General features: G+C 36.3%; 1 protein-coding gene across 14 annotated transcripts in view; it reads left to right on the top strand.

Annotated features, from left to right (window-relative positions):
- The first annotated feature begins 634 nt into the window (after positions 1-634).
- Positions 635-14,477, top strand: part of SGR2 (shoot gravitropism 2 (SGR2)) — a 56,415-nt gene continuing 42,572 nt past the window's right edge. For 9 of the 14 annotated variants that reach the window (XR_015817945.1, XR_015817944.1, XR_015817943.1 and 6 more), the window contains exons 1-9: positions 696-927; positions 1,304-1,525; positions 2,368-2,468; positions 3,149-3,343; positions 3,518-3,673; positions 4,223-4,294; positions 4,384-4,536; positions 5,563-5,613; positions 12,840-13,010. Coding sequence is in view for 10 of the 14 variants with exons in the window: in XM_088216303.1 (XP_088072429.1) it covers positions 1,309-1,525; positions 2,368-2,468; positions 3,149-3,343; positions 3,518-3,673; positions 4,223-4,294; positions 4,384-4,536; positions 5,563-5,613; positions 12,840-13,010 (1,116 nt within the window). In the remaining 4 variants the exon portion in view is untranslated. Of the gene's footprint in view, positions 928-1,303; positions 1,526-2,367; positions 2,469-3,148; positions 3,344-3,517; positions 3,674-4,222; positions 4,295-4,383; positions 4,537-5,562; positions 5,614-12,839; positions 13,011-14,477 lie in introns of all 14 variants that reach the window. The other 5 variants (XM_088216305.1, XM_088216308.1, XM_088216307.1 and 2 more) reach the window with 3 other exon arrangements.

Here is a 14,477-nt window from a genome sequence, read left to right as displayed (position 1 = left end):
TTTATTGAAATTAATCTTTAATTATTGTAATTTCCAAAATTCTATTTAAAACAGAATACGCACTAAATGAAAAGAATTTCTGTTTTGTGGTTACAATTTTGTAAATAATATTGTATAAAACAATTTTATAAATTTAAAGACTAAATTATAAAAAAAATTTAGTACCTAAATGTTACAACTAATTCAAAGACTAAACAATAATTTATTATATTTTAGCGTATTAGATTTATTTTTTTTCATTTTTTAAAGATTCTGTGAAATATATACAATTTTCAGATGAAAATTCTTAACTTTTCCGAAAAAGAAAATCAAGAAGCAAAATCAAATATATGGTAATATAATTTTTCTATCATTACAAAAATTAGGCTGACATAAAACATTTGTTAAAAAAATTTACAAATATAGCAATAGTAAAAAAAAGAAGATTACACCAAAATACATTATATTAAAATTTATTTACATTCAAATCATTTATTAATAGTATAGTAAAAATTTAATAGATATTAATAAATTAAAATTTTTAATGAAAATATAATAGAAAATAATAATAGTACAATATGTGAACGGGTATCTCTTATTTAGTAAATAGTACAAAATGTTGGCGCTTTTCTGAGGTGGCAGCCATGTCATCTAGCAAAGGGTGCCACGTGACGTCGAGGGAACCCAAAACGGCAACACAACAACCTCCATTTTTCGACGGGACATGCGATGACACTCTCTGGTTGAAACCGACGTTCAATTCCCAGCTGTCAGTCTTCTTCTTGCTTCTTCTACACAATCTTCTTTTCCTCCAAATTTGGGTTTTTGTTCATCCCCTTCCTCAATTTTGACGGGTCCATTTGGTTTCCTTATATTCTCTCCTCTCTGTACTACTTGAAGAATTCTTTTGCTTAGGGCTTTTTAAAATTCTCAATATTTTTTCTCTGGGTATATCTTCCCTCTCAATCATCTTCTCTCTCTTTCTCTCTCTGTAGTTATTTATTTATTTAATCTTTCGCTTTGGGTTGAAATCGACTATTTTTTCAATTTGAATTGTTTGCTCCGAGTTGATTTCTTCTGGAAGCTCAATACAACTCATTTTATTGTTTACTCAAACGGAATGAAGTTCATTATGCTTTCTTCAATAGAACACTTATTTCTTTTAATTGGAATATCATATTTTTGGCCAATTAGAAGAAAAATCATTTGATACTCTACCACCCAAATTCATGGATTGTTTGGAAAATTCTATTCAATTTCATTGAAGATTAGCTTAGGAAAGCTATCATTTGCTAATAAACTGATAATCTTCGCTTAGGAACAGTTCAGATGGCCGATTCGGAAGCAAATCATGGGGTTTCAGGGACCAGCACCGAGGACGAAACATCCCCTGATTTGTTGAAGAACACGCCATCAAACATTGCGAGGTTGGAGGATGTAATAGAGCACTCCAAGGGCCGACAGAAGTATCTTGCTGTGACTTCAAGTCCGTCAGATGGGAGCGATGTGAGGTGGTACTTTTGCAAGGTCCCATTGGCTGAAAATGGTGAGTTTTAACTCATTTTGGAACGTTTTCATGGTTTATAGATTTTTTTTCCTTCTTGTCCAAGAGAACTTCTGGTCTGTTTGATTGCAAGATGTCTTATCTGGTATATGAGATACTGTAGGGGAAGCAGGGAGCTAAACTTTCCTTTGAAGGAACGGAACTTCCATTATCTGTTTCAATGCATTTTTTTTCTTTTTTATTTGGCTTTAGTTCTGTGTTCTTTGACCGCTTAACTTAAAAGCTTTCTTTGGATCTTTGGTTTGAGAAAAAATCAATTTGATTCTTGCCTGCAAGCCATTCACGGAAGCCTTTTGAACTCAGTATTGCAAACATTTAAAGCGTAAAATGATCAGCTTTGAATATGCGTGGCCTGTCCATGGTGCTCTCTGATTTTTTTGCCTCAAGGAGAAGAGTTGATCCAGCCATTTCCCTGAAATTTAGCTGATATAGTTCAATTTCAAATTGGTTTTTATGTTAGTTTATAGGGGATAACTTGTTGGAGTATCTTGAAATACATGACGCGAATAATAGAGCCAATATTTTGCTCATCTTAGCTTGTGTAATCTTGTGGGACAAATAAGATGGTTGTTGCTTCAGCAGGTCCTTTTTTAATCTGAGATATACTCTAGGAAATCTCTTTGATAATTGTGAATGGCATCAATTTTTTTGGTCCCTGTTAGGTCTTGTTAGTTTGTGAGGATCTTAACCATACAACTTGTATTGCTTTTTAAATTTATATAGAAGACTCTTTAATTTATCTTCTTTCAGTAGCTTAAGTTATGTCTTTTACTAGATTCCTCAAAATTTCTTGATGATATTTTTGTAATTGTGTACGTCTAAAGAGCTAGCTGCTTCGGTCCCTCGCACTGAGATTGTGGGGAAGGGTGACTATTTTCGTTTTGGAATGAGAGATTCTCTTGCAATGGAGGCATCGTTCTTACAGGTACTTTTAATTTTCAATCTTGGTACATAATTCACCTTTCCTTTCTATGTGTCTAATGGATTACCTGGAAATGGTGAAAGTTTCCTTTGGAATATTAGGATAGCCTTTATCTGCCAATTCACTTTTTTTTTTTCTTTTTCTCACACCACATGATTTTGTGTATATAACATATACCTACCACAATAGTGATGTTTGATGAGAATTAATTTTAAGTGGTTCACGTCTAATTAATTTGTATATTTACAAGCTTGTAATTGAGATATATCAGTTTCCTGGATTTCTGTGTTGGGCTGTTGGGGTTGAATTGGGTTATGGCTGAGAATGTGAATAGTGAATTGTGGGCTTGGACGGGTTTGTGTAAAAAAAATAAGCATTTATTTCTAATTCCACTTACTATTTTTTAGGTTGTGTGGAAGGAAAGGAACGCGAGAGCATTTGAAGACAATGAGACTAATTTTACATATGTTAGAGATAGATGGATACATACTTTTGGATCTATTTTGTTTGGTCATGACATTAATGATTGGGAGGATCTGGGAATGGTCATGGACTATTTAATTGACTTGTAACTAGTTTATGTACTTGGGTGATACCTCCTTGGTATTTTTGTGAATAATATCTTTTCTCTTTTATTTAAAAAAAAAAAAATTCACACTTGTTTGTTGATTACGAATTTACAGAGAGAGGAAGAGCTGCTTTCTAGTTGGTGGAAAGAGTATGCAGAATGCAGCGAAGGCCCTAGGGCACGGGCCATCTCCAGTAAGGAGTCAGATATGCAATCTAATACATCTTGTTTGGAGGCTTCTCGATCAACCCAGTTATATGAAAATGAAGAAGAGAGAGTTGGTGTTCCTGTTAAGGGAGGGCTCTATGAGGTACTTTGTTTAGAATTTTCTTAATAAAAAATTCTTTGTTCAGCTCTTTATGATTTTCTAAGTAAGTTACTTATCCATGCTTTTAGGATCCTCCAAAATTTTTCTTTAATTCTTCATTCATGGGATACTTACTGAAAGTTATTTATACATGCAAATATATATATTGTATTGCAGGTAGATTTGGTCAAAAGACATTGCTTTCCTGTGTACTGGAATGGGGAAAATCGGCGTGTATTAAGAGGTCACTGGTTCGCTCGTAAGGGGGGCCTAGATTGGCTTCCACTTCGCGAAGACGTGGCTGAACAATTAGAGGCTGCATATCGGAGACAGGTTTTTTACTATTTTGATTTTATTTATCTTTTTGGGTTAGTTGAGCTAAAGTTGGGCCAGAAGTCTTCCCAGGGAAAGAAAAGGAGTTGAGGTCCCTGATGTTTATCTGACTGTTCAAAATCATTTTTGGGAATTAAACTGTTAAAATTAAAAGTTAAGAATCATTGAATTTCATGGATCTTCAGGGGCATCCCATATAATTTGTTTGCTAAATTTAATGCGTACGTGTTGCTTCTTCCTTTTACTCTTTCATTACATCTGTTGTTTGTGTCTGGGCTGACGTAGTGTGTAAGCTCATTGGGATGGAGGAAGTTGCATTAGCTTCTTTTAACTTGTAGAACTTCAAAATAATTAATTTTCTAACCATTGCAGTACTTCCTTCGGCACCCATTTTTATTTATTTGTTATTTTAAAAGTTCTTTCACTCTGCTTAATGAATTTAGGCTTTAAATTTTAGGTCTATAATTTTCTTTTCAATTGCACGGCAATGATGAGGATGAAGTTTTATCTAAAAAAAAGTAATAGGGATGAAGTTGGACTTCTCTCCAGGTTTGGCACCGGAGGACATTTCAGCTTTCAGGACTTTTTGCAGCTCGAGTTGAGTTGCAAGGCTCTGGTCCTGTATGTATTAATTTATGGAAACAGAGATCCTATAAGTTTAACTCATTGTTCTGCAAGGGGCATAACTTGTCTTGATGATGAAATTTTAGGGACTTCATGCACTCTTTACTGGAGAAGATAATACTTGGGAGGCTTGGCTTAATATTGATGCTTCGGGTTTTTCGAGCATCCTTAGTTTCAGTGCAAATGGAATTAAGCTAAGACGCGGTTATTCTGCATCTCACTCTCCAAAACCAACACAGGTTTCTGCTGGTCTTAGTCTTTTTTCACTTCATTATTAAAAACACTTCTCTCATCTCTATCTATGTTTTGATCATAGGAATGTTAAATTTATAATTAAATATTTGAGGGATCCTTTCTTATCTTATTTCTTTTTTCAAAATTTAAGAATAAATACATTTTATGTCCTTGAACATATGGAGTTCTATTTACATCTTTCACTTTTTTTATTTTTCTTGTGTTCTAATTAGGTGTTTACTTTTTTATATCTTAGTATCTAGTATGGCAGTTAGAGGATTACACAAATTTTCTTTTTCGTCTTTCTCTTTGGGCTCCCTTCTTACTAATCACAAATTCTATTACTTTGTAGCAAGAGCAGTATAAATGATTGCCCATTATGGTTGATATCACCGTAGAGTTGAAAGGTAAAAAAAAAAAAGAATTAAAATAGTTTTTGCATTGAAGATTAGCTTTGATCCGTGAGATTTTTAATGTGATGATATGTGATTATCTACGCCACATGCAGTTCTTTAGTGGACGCATAATATATATATTTGAAATATTATTGGACTCATAATATGTGAGAGGTTTTTGTCAGAATCACTTGCATAGTTCAAGGAGAAATACTAGCATTTACCATGGTTCTGCAAGAAAAACTAGCAATCTTTTATATTAAGATTTTGATCCTCTTCTTATATTTGCGGATTCATTCTTATATTTAGGGATCTTGTGTGGATCCGACAAAATTACCTTTATTAGAAATACGAATCTAACTGAAACAGTAGATATAGATTCTAACACCTCACGTGAACAATAAAAAAAGTAAAGGACGTAAATAGAATGCAAATTAATAATTCAAGGACATTAGATGCAATTTGTCAATTTCTTGAGATCTATTTTTTTTTTTTGTTTTTTTGATGTAAAAAATTGATTTATTTGTTATTGATAACTATTTATCAAGTTAGTTTTTCCTTTCTGAAAATGTTAGGTGAGGTAGGTTCTCATCTTATAAAATAAAAAACTCTCTTTTCTCTTGCACTTGTATATAGGATGAATTACGGCAGCAAAAGGAGGAAGCGATGGATGATTACTGTTCACAGGTAAATTTCTTAATTTGATTTGTATTTTCTATTTCATTCTGTTGATAATGTGGATGCTTTACAAAATGCCTTGGTTGGATCCGGTTCTCCACTGTCCACCTTAAAAAAAGAAAAGTTTACATGTGATAGCTAATAGAATCTTGAGTTAGAGCAACATATGGTTGTGAAGCTCTTGGCTTCAAAAAAAAAGAAAAAGAGAAGAAATGATCTAGGACAAGTATCTTTAAAACTAACTTGTCTTGGATAGTATAAGGGTAGTGGAAATTCAGGTAAGATACGGAATAGTGGTAGACTAGGGGAAATTAGAGATTAACATGAAGAGATACAGGAAGAGGTAGATTGAATGGGATAGGTTAAACAAAACAATAATAAGGAAGAACGAACATGGGGCAAAGAAATTCTTGATTCATCATGGTCTAGAGGAAATTAGAGGTTAACATGAAGAAATACAGGAAGAGGCAGATTGAACGGGATAGGTTAACCAAAACAATAATAAGGAAGAATGAACATGGAGTAGAGAAATTCTTGATTCATCATGGTCTATTCTATTTATTGACAGCTACTAACCTTCATTCACATATCAATTATAACTAATAAGGAAAATATCAAAATTATTAAAGAGAAAACCAAAAGGTTTGATAAAAAAAACTCTATCCAAACAACTAAGTTTCTCGTAACTTAAAATTTACCTGAATAAGCCAAATAAATCAAGAATATTAAATAATAATAACTATAAAAAATTTCTCTAACTAGAAAATTATTTCCAAATTAAGATCTTTTTGTTTGTTCTTATCCTGGCCTTCTTTCTCTCTCTCTCTCTCTCTCTCTCTCTCTCTCTTCTCTATCCTCTCTTCTCTCTGTGAACCTGTCATTGATAATTTGAAAAAGGCCACTTTACAGTAGGGCACCGCCTCGCTTTTTACGACCCAAAGATCGCCTGTGACAAGGTTCAACGGCTGCCCATCCTCAGAGTACTAGATGTCGTGGGACCAAACCAAAAAGCTCATCCTTTTCGGCAGGAAGTCCTTTGATGTCGCCTACGATGGGAAAGATCTTGAAGGTCTACGCATATGTGAAAATGGCAAGGGTTTCGGAGTTACAATTTGTCTAGACAAAGAAGACGTCAACTGGCTTGTCGATGTGCTTAGCAATTTCTACTGGTACAAGGGTGGAGTTACATGGGGAAAGAACAAAAAAGGTCAAAAGTGCACCATTTGATTGGCGTTATGCTGGAACAGACGAGGGTTGTGACATCCCAGGTGCCAATTAAGACAAATGAGTATCAGATATAGATTTAGAATAACGAGTGCATGATAATATTTATGCAGCAGAATTAAAGCTTAACAAATCTCTTATAAATATATATATAATGTTTCAAATACATACATCACTGAGGTTAGAAGTGGCTACAAAATATAAAACATAAGGTCACTTCTTTCACTATGCTACTGGAATTCATTAGAGTGCGGGAACAGTTATGCATTCAGACTTGTAGATCTATAGGATCCTCATAAACTTTCAAGAGTAGATATGCCTGCGATTTCTCATTTTCTTCCTCATTTGGGGAGAGATGGAAAGAGTGAGTTTCATATACTCAGTAAGAAAAATAGTAGTAAATTAATATCGTAATATTTCAAAAGTTTATTATTTTATCTCATCGTTTAGCTTCCTTATTTACCTAACTTATCATTAGAAAAGGAAATTATTTATTTGAATATCAAAAGAGTATGTTAGCACAAAAAATCAAATGTACATATATCATGCCAAATAGTAGAGAAAATTAAATAAATCATGAAATGCATAGATTTTTCGTGTCATATTTCGCGAAATCGTTACAAACTTCCATATCTGAAGGCAGATACAGATTTTCAACTGCGCAAGTGGAATGATAAGATCAAATACAGATACGGCAATTTGTTTAAGCCCACTTCCGGTTGGCCAAATCATGGTACGATATATGATCACGGTTGTACCAACCATAGTGATTCTAACAAATATCTATAGTTACGGCATTATTTAGCCACGGGTGACTCCTACAGATAGTGCAATACCACTCTCGTTAGAGAGCATACCGTCATCTATTGGAAGCGATTCTCTTACGTCTTTCTAAATTAGATAGGGGAGGGGGAAACAGATACCCCAAAGGGTAAGGGGAACATATACCCCTCATAGATAAAAAGTTTAACGAGACACTTGATGCAATATGGATGTCAATACAGATATATTTCGGACCATACAAGATTCATTCTACTTTTTTCTTTTTCTTTTCTTTTTACTTTTATTATTACGGACTACATATTACATATATTACATGTAAATTTATCAAGTGTCAGTGATTCACATAGCATGTTTGAAAATCAGAACAATTTGACTCATTTGAACACAGAAGTATGCAAAACAGACAAACTAACAATTATATTAAATTTGCTTATCTAAAAATACTTCTTAACACGTCGAAAGTAATACTAGATTTCTTATCGAAACCTTAATGTTTTCTTTTTCACCGTATTTTCTTTTTTTTCTCTTATTCTCTCACTAAGTTACTATCTCTCTCTCTCTCTCTCTCCAAACCCTTGAAAACGGGAAGAAATGGAAGTGTGGAGAGGCAGAGAAGGGGAAAAGTAATTTATAAAATTTCGGAATTATTGGATTCACGCAAAGTGGCGAAATTCGATGAAGAGAAAGGAAAAAATATTCTTGGCATGAAAAACGAGGAAAATTTCCTCCACCGGCAGCGGCGGCGTGCCGCCCAAGGCAGCAGCGGCCGCTGCCTTGTAGGCTAGCCTGCAAACGCATAGGCCTGTTGTCGCGCACGCAGGGCCTAGGCGTATTGGGCGCCGCATGTGTAGGCCCCAAGCGCACAGGGCTTGTTGCGCGGACGGCGTGCGCACAGTGTGCCATAACAGTTCGTGCACGAAGTGACACGCGGACGGCCTGCTAGTGTGCGACAAGACGCGCGGGAAGGTCCTGACCCTGCCCCGTGCACGCGGAAGGGATGTGCGCACTGTGTGCACGTCTCGTGCGTGCGTGCGGATGGGACGTGCGCGCTGTGCGCACACCCCACGGCCACTGTGCACGCATGCACGTGCGCATAGTGCCTAGCGCCCGCGCGGGCAAACTGCTTTCTTGCGGGATTTTCCTGTGAGTAGGTTTTCTCTTGTTTCGCCGTTTTTTGATTTTTTTCTAAATTTTTCTTTTGAAATAAAATAAAATAAATTAAAATATTTTAAAATAAAATAAAATAAAAATAAAAATAATAAAATAAATAAAAATAAAAATAAATGAAAATTACAAATATTGAAAAATGTTAAACAATATAAATTAATTTAAATTTAAGGCGGCCAAATGCCCAAATAAATAGAGTTTTAAGATCATTTTAGTACAGTGATAGGCAGGGTATTACAAAGGTGCTTCTTAATCTTCTCCGAACAAAAAGGCAAGATGTTCAACCGAATATTTATCCCTGAAGGCATAGAAGCTGGAGGATGGTGGAGAGTGATGAAATTCATGTTCGAGATTGCAGAAATCCCATTGGTTCATCCAGAAGAAAGAGGTAGTATGCCCAAACCTTCTTTGTTGGGATACCCGGGACCTGTTATTATTCCTTCTGCACTGGTGGTTCTCTATTGCCCCCACTGCAAACAGGGGTTTCAACAGGAGGCAGTACCAATAGGAGGGAAAACTTTCATTGAGACTCTACAGGCAGGTGCGGCGCCTGTTATTCGGGTAGGGCAGAAGCTCCCAAACTCGACTCGAACCCGGGAAACACATTTAAGGCTTTGCCCGGATGACCACAAGGTAGAACTTGCTGGGCTTGACTCTACAGACCCAGTCCCGATGCTCTGTCCATTAGGTAAGTCAAAGTTTACAAGAGAAGAAAAAAGGAAGTTGGTTGAGCATGTCAAGCCAAGTAAAGAGGCCGTGAGGAAAAAAAGGCCCGAGAAGGTTTGATTTAGGCAGCCTGAACAAAGGATCCAAGACGAAGAAAAGCTCGAGAGTGAAATGGGTCTGGTGGCCCAAGAAAAAAGACCCAACTTGGATTTTAAAAGAAACTTCTTTGGTCGAGGAGGAGATCATTTCAGTTGGGGAGGAGAGTTAGTTGAGTGTAATGGAAGGCTTTGAAACTGAGGTGCTTGTTGGCACATGTAGCCCGGAGAGGCTGAACGATTTTGTGGCGATTGTTGAAATACATGACCAGGAGGAAATCGAACCGATGTCTCTTGCCAAGATTGACAAGTCTAAGGCGGACGAGAGATCATATTTCACAGGTGTGTTCATTCCTCTCTCGCCCGTTTTTGCCCTAGAAATCATGATAATGTCTGAGGCAGAGTATAGATAAGTTATCCCTGAAGGATCATTGGTTCCTAGTTCTAGCTCCCCGAACTTTGACATAGCTTGCGACGAGCAGATATATTCCACCTGGGTTTTTAAGAAACATTCGGCATGTTAACAAATCATTGGAAGTCTCTTTTGACAGATTTAAACATCAAGCCATGCTCCTGTTTGCCGAACTTGAAAAAGGATGTGGGAATAGAGGGAAACGGATGAGTCCATGGAAAATACCTGTAAGAAACAAAGCTCAAGTGGGTCAAGGGAACTCAAGAGGCTGCAATCTTCGATAAATTATGATGGTAGAAGTAAGAAGAGCTTGAAGGGGTTTTTTTATCTAAATGATTGATATCCTGGATTGTCCGGGGCTTAAACAATGGTAAGAAGACGAATATTATCAAAGGTTGCCTCAGCAGATGGAAACCATCATTTGTCTGTTTTCAGGAAATCAAGATGGAGATCGTTGGCGATTTGTTAGTAAGAAGTCTCTGGCGTATTGAGGATTTGGGTTGGCAATCGCTTCTGACCAAATGGACAGTTGGGGGTGTCCTCCTTATGTGGAACAAAGAGGTTGTTGAATGTAAAGATTCCATCATTGGTGAGATTACTTCTTCTTGTCTTTTTGCAAACAGAAGGGATTGTGGTGAGTGGTTCTTCTTGGATGTCGATTGTAGAGGGAATGCAGAGGAGCACTCTTTGTTGTGGAATGAGCTTTCTGATTGTCTGAACCGATGGGGTAACAAGGGTGTGGTTGGGGGTGATTTCAAAATGACTCTGAGGCATAATGAGCGGTTGAGAGAATAATTCTCTGCCTCCTGTACCATTGAATTCAGTAAACATATTGATCGACTCAACCTGATTGTTCTGCCACTTAATGAGGGCCTGTGGACATGGAGTAATCAAAGAGATCCACCCTCTTTTTCCAGAATTGATCATTTCTTGGTGGCTCCCGATTTCCTGCTGCACTGTCCTGGATTGGTCCAAAAGGTACACTTTAGACCCACCTCTGATCATTTCCCAATTTTCTTGTATCTGATGTTATTAAATCTGTCCCCTTCTGGTCTGAGAACAAATGGCTGAAGGTTGACAGTTTCAGGGATTTAGTGCATAGAGTGTGGAACAATATTGTTGTTGAGGGTACTGTTAGTTATAGCATTGCTTTCAAACTCAGAAGACTTAAATCTGACGTAAAAACTTGGACTAAAGAGATTGGTCTCAAGGATGAGAGACATTAATGATATCATGAGGGAGTTTACTGACCTTGACTCTCTCAAGGGCTCCTCGAGTCTCTGCCTTGAGGAATTATCAAAAAGGAACAAGCTTAAAACTGATTTGGCAAACAGTCTTCATATGGAAGCAATTTCGTGGAAACAAAAATTTAGGAAGAAGTGGCTGCAAGAGGGGGATAGGAACACGAAGTTCTTTCGCTGCCTTGCGAACCATTATGTAGAGGAGGTGCATATTGAGGCAAACTCTATCTTGTGCAATGAGTTCATGAGAGAAGACACAAAAGTCTTTTTCCAGAATCTTTATAAGGAGGATCATTTTGAAAGACCTAAATTGGATAACCTCCTTTTTGAAAGCTTTGACGAATTTAATCGCATACAGTTGGAGACTTGTTTCTCTGAGGAGGAAATTTGGGATGCGCTTCGCAGTTGCAATGGGGATAAGACCCTTGGACCTGATGGTTTCAATCTCAAGTTCCTATAGACCTTCTGGGCTCTTATAAAGGAAGATGTCCTGGATATGTTCTCTGATTTACATAGATCAGGCTCCCTTGTGAAATCCATGAATGCCACTTTCATTGTCCTTGTACCCAAGAAGGAGGGAGCAAAAGATATTAGTGAATTCAGATCAATCAGCCTAGTCAGCAGCTTATATAAACTGATTACAAAGGTTTTAGCTAATAGGCTCTCAAAAATCTTCTATTTGATCATTGATCAATGCCAACATGCCTTTGTTGCTGGGAGACAGATTTCTGATGCTTTTATGATTGCAAATAAAATGGTTGATGAGATGGTTCACAGCAAAAGGCCTGGGATACTCTGTAAATTGGATATGGAGAAGGCTTTTGACAATGTTTGCTGGAATTTTGTGGATTATTTGTTGTATAGATATGGTTTTGGGATAAGTGGAGAAAATAGATCAAATCTTGCATCACCACAACTAGTTTTGCAGTTATGATCAATGGCGGCTCTTCCTCTTTTTTCCAAGCATCTAAAGGCTTGGTTTACTAGATTAAATTAATTTCTTTCCCCAGCACCTGCCAATGAAACAGATCTAGAAACAGAAATGAGAAAACTCTCCCCATGAGAGAGAGAAGAGAAAATGGTTATACTTGGTTTACTAGATTAAACTAATTTCTTTCAGGATGTTTAGGAAATTGTGGTTGGAAGTGGTAACTTCAGTGTAGCAAATCTCACCTGTTTGGGCAAAGAAAAAGTAATGTGCATGCATAAAGAAGGCAGAACTTTTCATATTTTTTGCTAGCATTATAGTCTTGTGTGAGCTTTTGGGATCTTCCTAGATTCTTGTAACTACCTTCTGGTTGTTGAAATTATCCCAGTTTATTATGCTATTAAGGCCATTTTACTGGATTTCTCTATACTTTTATTTCAAAGAAAGGCCATTTTACTGGATTAGTTTCTTGTTACTTTGTTATTTTGTCCTTGAATTAGTTTTGTGAAACATTAGTTATGTATTTTCTTTGAGTTTTTCTAGTCTATTTCCCTTTTTATGGACTAGCTTGGTTATGATGCTACAACTTGTTCTGGTTTCTTTATGAACTTTAATTACTTGTTTATTTTCGGACTTCTCCTATATTGTTGCCAATGAAAACCCAGTTTCTTAATAGTTTCAAATGAAAATGCAATAAGGTTTCATGTTCACTGCTCTAGGTTCCTGTTCGGCACCTTGTTTTTATGGTTCATGGTATTGGTCAGAGGTTGGAGAAATCTAATTTGGTTGATGATGTTGGCAATTTTCGCCATATCACAGCAAGTCTTGCAGAAAGCCACCTTACTTCACATCAGCTTGGAACTCAGAGAGTTCTTTTTATCCCATGTCAGGTAAACATATGGTCACCTCTTTTTCCATATTACTATGGGATTATTTTTTGCAAGATTGATATATTCTTTTTCTAGATATAAAATAAGGGCAATGTCCAATTGATGCCGTCACATTGATGTTCTCTTAAATAACTATGATGCATCTTCACTGAAGTATCAATTTTGGAAATATTAAACATGCTTGATTTGTTTATAGATGTGAAATGGTAGAGTTATGTGACTAATATCTTGAAACATTAAGCCAATAATAAAAGGACTCAACTCAACATATTATTTTCATTGTATTTTTAACAAGCTTTCAAACATGCAAGCGGGATTTTGAACTTAGCATATGAGCCTTAATTCCAGCTCGAAGATGTAATAATGAACAACATGGCGCTAAAGGAATGCAATATATGCAATCTAGGACTTGTCATCATTTGGAAATCGAGGAGAAAGATATAAAAACAGGGGTTTCAGTTATCTTTCTTGTAAAAAGATTAGCAACAATCTTTTTCTTTAAGGAGAAAAAAAGCTGGGATGTAGTGAAACCAAGGTAGTTGCACCTGTTTACAACGAATGGAAGTTTACCGTCAAAAGGGTTTCCTAGATACTTCATAAAGCTAAGAGGATGACTTTTAAACGAGAACCGTAAGAGTTTGGAGCTAGAATTTCCAATATGCTAAAAGTATAGTGATCTGAAATGCTTCTACTCCTTTACCTCCAAACAACCTGCAAAGTAGCCAGGGAATCTGTGAGATGAAGCTCTTCCTATATTTCTCAGCACAGGGGCATCATCACACCATAAACTTGCTGCTACCCATCATTTTATCTACCAATTGAAATTGAAAAATGAGGAGCATAGTTCACAACTGTGGAGACGAGGCACCACAGAAGCAAGTTGGATGGTCATCTGGCTGTACTATTGCATTAAAACACCATCAATGATGAAACTATTTCCTCTCATCTTTAGATTATCAAGAGTTAGGATCCAACCCAAGATGCAAAAGGAGAATACAGGGAGATACTTCCTTTTGCCAGAAAATTTTCAAAGAATGCTTTATTTTTAATAAGGAAAGAATCTTTATTAGGAAGGAAGAATGAAAAAATTATGAATGTGGAGAATAGGACATCCTCCTCATCCTCTCAAAAAGAAAAGGGGACACTATAATTTGTGCATGAAAATAAACTAAATACAAGCATGTTCATGCTAGGGGCCGATATGACTGCCCCCAATTTGGATGTAGTTCGGAAGAATGCTTTGTTATTTTGATGTGCTTCATTTTTGCCTTTCTTTTTAGGCTAATTTCTCGTCCTTCGGCTTTGCTCTTTATTTACTTCTTTCTAATATAATTCTTTTTTCATAAAAAAGAGAAAGTCCTTCAAGAATACTCCTACAGGACCAGGATTTTTAGTGACAAACTGTGCAACTAACTCTTTTCGTATAGCTATGAACTGATTGTTAATTCATGATTATGCTAAAAGTTG

This window comes from Carica papaya, chromosome 3 (assembly GCF_054855325.1).
Source record: "Carica papaya isolate Zhongbai chromosome 3, ASM5485532v1, whole genome shotgun sequence".
Taxonomy (NCBI): Eukaryota; Viridiplantae; Streptophyta; class Magnoliopsida; order Brassicales; family Caricaceae; genus Carica; species Carica papaya.
This window is presented reverse-complemented; position numbering and strand designations above follow the sequence as displayed.